Source organism: Lathyrus oleraceus, chromosome 1 (genome assembly GCF_024323335.1).
Source record: "Lathyrus oleraceus cultivar Zhongwan6 chromosome 1, CAAS_Psat_ZW6_1.0, whole genome shotgun sequence".
NCBI lineage: Eukaryota > Viridiplantae > Streptophyta > Magnoliopsida > Fabales > Fabaceae > Lathyrus > Lathyrus oleraceus.
The window spans coordinates 127,775,517-127,781,275 of record NC_066579.1 but is presented as its reverse complement, the minus strand read 5'-3'; the positions used below and the strand labels follow the sequence as shown (position 1 = coordinate 127,781,275).

At 32.6% G+C, this 5,759-nt stretch overlaps 1 protein-coding gene across 1 annotated transcript; it reads right to left on the bottom strand.

The window, feature by feature from the left end:
* Positions 1 to 1,574: 1,574 nt before the first annotated feature.
* On the bottom strand, positions 1,575 to 4,712 carry LOC127121767 (chorismate mutase 1, chloroplastic). The gene is made up of 6 exons (XM_051052207.1): positions 4,370 to 4,712; positions 3,314 to 3,539; positions 3,103 to 3,189; positions 2,842 to 2,985; positions 2,295 to 2,387; positions 1,575 to 2,111 (listed from the first exon to the last, which is right to left on the bottom strand). The coding sequence occupies exons 1-6, from the start codon at positions 4,528 to 4,530 to the stop codon at positions 1,875 to 1,877; spliced, it is 948 nt and encodes a 315-aa protein (XP_050908164.1). The 5' UTR covers positions 4,531 to 4,712; the 3' UTR covers positions 1,575 to 1,874.
* Positions 4,713 to 5,759: the final 1,047 nt, after the last annotated feature.

Below are 5,759 nucleotides of genomic sequence, written 5' to 3'. Positions count from 1 at the left end.
TGATCCAACGTCAAGTATTCCCCATCCACTCCATGATCCATTATTCACATCTCCTCTCCATTTTCTTCTCAACCTCATTCTATCTCTCACCTCCATTCTTCACTCACACTCTTTTCATAATAAATTCAAATGCTTGATCCAACGTCAAGTTCCTTTTTCAAAACAATTTCATAACAAATTGGAATACCAAATGGGGTGTACGTGGTTGTACACAACATTCAAGTAATTGGATTGTCGGTCGTACCTAGCCTGAGGACTGACACTTGACTTCCCCCTTTAAAACATCTAATGATTCAAACGAGTTAGATCTAGGTGTTATGAGGATGAAAAAGAATAGTTAGGACTTCATCGTTCTCTCGATTCCTAAGTACTTTGATCATTGACCGTACTTAGTCAAGGGTTAGAGACTTGTCTCCCTCTAAGTTCCAATTATTAGACTTGTCAAACTCTTCTCACAATTCAAATCTCTTTTTTGGATGAAAACGAGTGGTTAGGACAACATTGTCCTCTCAACTCCTGAGTTATTGGACCGTTGACTGTATCTAGCCAAGGGTCTGATGCTCGTATCCGTGCATAAAATCGACCCTAACAAATCAAATCATCTTTTGTCTTAGGGCTTTCACTTCAAAACCTTTCAAAAAGAACGTGTTACTTCCGTTCTATCGTGAACGAAGCTTAAGCCTCCATGTGCGAGCGAGTAATGTTTAACTGCTAGAGTGCGAACCAAGCGTATCCACTTTACCGCAAACAAGCAAATACTTTCCGCTCCCATGACAGAGTATACAAGCAAGTGAACAGAAGTGCGCGATCGTCAATAATGTTCAATAAAAACAACCAAACAAATACTCCATTTTTAAGTCGAACTACGAAGCTCTGACTTTCTTATCGCACGTATGAGGGTACGTAGGCACGAGGGCCCAAATCCTTGGCGAGCACACTAACTTAAAACTTATTTTCTCCCCCACCCTATTCTCTCATCTCACTCTCGATAGCAAGCAACTTACAGATAAACAAACATCCATACGCATTTGATACGAGCAAGTGGTTCCCATGGAATACCATGGATGTGAGGGGTGCTAATACCTTCCCCTTGCATAACCGACTTCCGAATCCGCTCTTGGTTGCGAGACCGTTTCTCTCATTTGGGATTTTATCGCTATTTTTCCTTTCCTTTGGAATAAATAAAATCCAGTGGCGACTCTGTATTTCTCATGGCGCTTCAAGTGTGTCTAAATTTCATGATCCAAAACGAATCCTACTCTCATGAACTTCTTTACCCACACCCGTTCACGAAAGTGTAGAAACCCTTACTTATTTTTCACTACATCCAGGCAACGATGCAACAACTCTTGCTCTTTTGACACTGTACTCGAGTCATAGAGCGTGTTACTTATGGACAATAATCTAACATTCACATTATTTTGTAATTGATCCATGTCATAGAGATTCAACAAAAATTTTATCGACTGCCTAACACAATCCTCTTCTTTTATCCGAGCTCGGAACCGACTATGCATAGCAAAGCTAACCTATGAGGGATTTTTAATGTAACGAAGCAATTAAGAAAAATAGAATAAAAATCAAACACACCTTAAACCATTTCCTTCCTTATTATAGTCATGAATTCTATAAGAAATCAATATCAACTTCTTCATATGTTAATTACATATGCTAAAAGCACTAACTAACACATAGACATCCACAAGCCAATACTATACCAGTAATAATTCGAAAAAATCAAAGTAATTGAATCTAATCACATAAGTTTTTGTTGGACACTGATATGTGCCAGACAATGGACACACACCTTCAATTTAAAGGCTGTGCTACATAGGTTCATTGCAAGCATCATTACATGGAAAGATAAACAATGTTCAATCGAGCCTCCTTAATAAATATGCAACTTGAACTTCTTTTGTCAATGGCATGATCCAATCACTATATAAATCAGCAACCAAGCTTGGATTTATTTTGTACACTGGCTCAGTTTTTTGTTCTTCCATATTTATAATCACTTCTTGTCCATAAGTCTTGGCTTTCATCTCTACTCTCCTCTTGATTACTTCTTCAACTTCAGGATATGTTAGCATTTCCATCAATTTCTCCTTGTCCTGCAAAACTCATCAAGGTAAAAGATAATCGATAATGCAAACAAATCCACATCTTATAAACTTATATCACAAAAATAAAAATGAAACCAGAAACAGTGCTTATAAACGTGCAATTCGCTGTGGATTTGCAAGTTGATGACAAACTGAAACAAAAAGTATGGCATAGTTGAGAGGTATTTGCACCTGTGCTATAATAGCAGCTTTATACGAATCTGCAGCAGCTTGAAATTTTGCCTCGGCTACAAATTTTCCATAATGGATTCTCTTTGAGAGAGCCTGCGGTAATAACAAATCATAAGTTTTCAGCAAATTTTCCATAATGGATTCTCTTTGACACTGCACGCGTAAAAAAAAAATTAAATAACTAATGGCATGTTCACAAGTCCTTTTAAGTTGATTTTCATATGCTCTCCAAGACAGGAGAAGGATAAGAAATGAAGGTATAATTATATCCATATATAAGCTTATCTACTCTTTAGGAGAGAACATGTTCCTAAGCTGTTTTCAGCTTATTTTCATGAACTCTTTATGATAGCTTGCAAAAACAGCTTATAACGTAAAATAAAAACAGTTTGACTTCATTTTGTTTTTTGTTATTGACATATCGTATACACAAACACAAGCACTAATGTGATAAAAACATATGATATAAGTACTTAATTAAGTTGTTTATCCAAACTTAGCCTTAATTTTTGAAAATACAAATTAAACGAAAAGTAATAATATGTACCTGCAAGCACATTACATCACAAACAGCAGAGGATCCATAATTACCATCATCTCCTTCCTTGACTAACTGCGGAATCAGATTTCTGAAGTATACACTCCATACATTACCATTTATGTTTATCGATTCAGCAATAGGGTGCAACACCTATTCACACGTTACAAAGAAAATTCAATGAAGAACCAATTCCTGAGGACTAGTTGTTTCGCTGCTAATTTATTACAGAAAACAACTTTGATTGTTGAAGGAATGTTATTTACTTACCTGAGGGTATTGCAAAGGCGGTAACAATGGTTCAGGTAGACCATCGGGAAAGAATGGATGTTCATCCGGGCTCTTGTACCTACCAACCTTCGAAATGTGATAAAACCAATCAGGGAATGCATATCATAAAAAATAAAAGTTTGTTCGGTTACGCTATATCTGCTATTTGACAATACTGTTTGATTGTTGGTTTTAAAGGTTAAGTCCATACCATGCCATGAAGCTTCTCAGTTTCCTTGACCATGTATTCTACCAAAGAGCCGTGAAATCCATCCATGGAGAAAGCATCAGAGTCATAAGTTTCTTCATTGTAGCAGTATTGCGCTCGCTCCAAGAGGGAAAAGATAATGCTATCCTCTTGACGAATCAAAGAATGTCTTATATGATCAAGCGTCAAATTTTCACTCTCATCAATCCTTTTCTTTATTGGCACCGATCTACACAAAAGAAATTGGATAGTTATAAAATTTTAAGAAATCTATATCGAAAATTGTGCCTTAATTGCATTGCCAGCAACTAGAGGTAAAAATAGGATGGACCGAACTAGACTTTCTCAGGCCTAAGTCTAGTCAAAAACTTCCAGTCTTAAATCTATCCAACAGTCGGTCATAGACTTAGTTTTAGCCCTGAGTCTGATCTTTTCGAAAGTTTACTATTACATGTTAGCCTACTTGAAAGCCTATTCCATACGAATGTATTTCGATTAGTAATTTAACCTATATTTAAATAGATTAATGAGTTAAAATACAAATGCGATTAAATTCCAATTGAATATTTAATATGACATTCTAGTGAATCTTATGTTTTTATGTTGTCTAAACCGCGAGGCGGACCCAGTTGAGGCTCTTCGAGCCATAATTCACCATGATTTTTTGCAATATCAAGGATCGCGACGGGACGAGAGGCTCTTCGAGCCATAATTCACCATGATTTTTTTGCAATATCAAGGATCGCGATGGGACGAGAGTCTCTTCGAGCCATAATTCACCATGATTTTTCGCAATATCAGCCATAATTTACCATGATTTTCTGCAGTATCAAGGATCGCGGCGGGACCATCCGCCTCCCGCCGCAGATATTAATAAACAGGAAATTTGAATCAGTTTTCGTTACAATAACATAACACAAAATTAAGAAAACATACATGAAGCTAACCAAAAATGTTAATATCGCAGCCACATAAAAAGAAACCGTAGAAACATGACATGAAAAATGAAGAATTGAAAGAGTGTAAACATCAAAAATAGAAAATATAGAGAATACTCACCGAATAGAAGCAGCTTGTACCTTAAGAGAAAGATTGGATTTTTGGGGAAAAGATGAAATGGGGTTGAATGAAAAAGAAGACCCTCGAGTTGTTAGATGAAAAGAAGAAAAGGGTGTTGAAGGTTTGGAAAAAGACGTAGGTTTCAGAAGCATAGACTCCATTATTGAAACCAGAGAGGAACAAACAACAAAAAATGGGAAAGAAACATTAACAAGAAAGATTTAAAGGGTTTTAAGGAGAAAAAAATAGAAAAAAAGCAAAAAAAAGTGGAAACGTAAGAGGGTTGTGTTTGGTTTGGCTGCTGTTAGTTGTGTGGTGAGGTAACGGTAGTTGGTGAGTGAAGGATTCAACTCAAAAAGAGAGTTTTTTTTAATATAATAATGTCAGTTTTATATTATAAAATACGTTGAAAAAAATTATGTATTTATTTATTTATTTGATTTAGTAGTTTATAGCTTGAATATTTCATCTTTTTAAAAATGGAAAAAAAATATTTATCTATTTATTTAATTTATAATTGATATTTTTGCATTTAACTTAACAGAATACGTTAAAAAAAATTATATTAAATTATAAATTGTTTTACGGAAATTATTTTTTTAATTTTTATTATTATATTAATTATTAATTATTTTTAATTCTTTCAATTTTATTTTTTATATTATTACTAAAGAACAATTTTATAATATCTTTTTCTATTTTTTATATAATTATTATTATTTTAAAAAATATATATTTTTTATGTATTCAATATATATTTTATGTATCATAATCATTCATAAATGATACTCTTTCTTTTTTAATAAAATCTGAAAATATTAAAGAAAAAGGAGAGACAACCAAAGGATTAAAAAAAGAGAAATAAAAAAAGTATTAAAGGCAAAGGAGAGACAACCAAGGGACAAAAAGAGGAATAGAAACAATCTCCATAAAAATGAGAAAACCTAAAGAAAATATATATTTAATTTATTCTTTAAAACCTCTCTAATTTCAATAGGGATAAAAACAAAAATAATCAAAGATTCTATGAATAATCGATAAATATTTTTATACAAAAATTTAAAAATATAAAATATCTTTACATTTGTCCATATATATCAATTGAATATATTCTTTAATACTTATAAAAGAATTTAAAAAAAAAGTAAGATTTAACTCAAAAAAAAAATTAGGTACAACTCAAAAGTGGTGATTAAGTTTTGACATAATAATAATAATAATAATAATAATAATAATAATAATAATAATAATAATAATAATAATAAAGAAATAACTAGCAACATATTTCAATACATATTAATTTATATGAATTTTATAAAAAAAAATAATGTATTTATATGAAAAATTAAGGTTTAATTACAAATTTAATCCTCTTATTTTATATCATTTA

What these genes read in the sequence shown, in the direction of transcription:
- LOC127121767 (XM_051052207.1), bottom strand. Translation starts at nt 4,530, where the DNA reads ATGGAGTCTATGCTTCTGAAACCTACGTCTTTTTCCAAACCTTCAACA. An exon ending in GTACAAGCTGCTTCTATTCG is followed by an intron (nt 3,540 to 4,369) that starts GTGAGTATTCTC and finishes TCTTTTGTGTAG; the next exon opens with ATCGGTGCCAATAAAGAAAA. An exon ending in CGCCTTTGCAATACCCTCAG is followed by an intron (nt 2,986 to 3,102) that starts GTAAGTAAATAA and finishes ACGTGTGAATAG; the next exon opens with GTGTTGCACCCTATTGCTGA.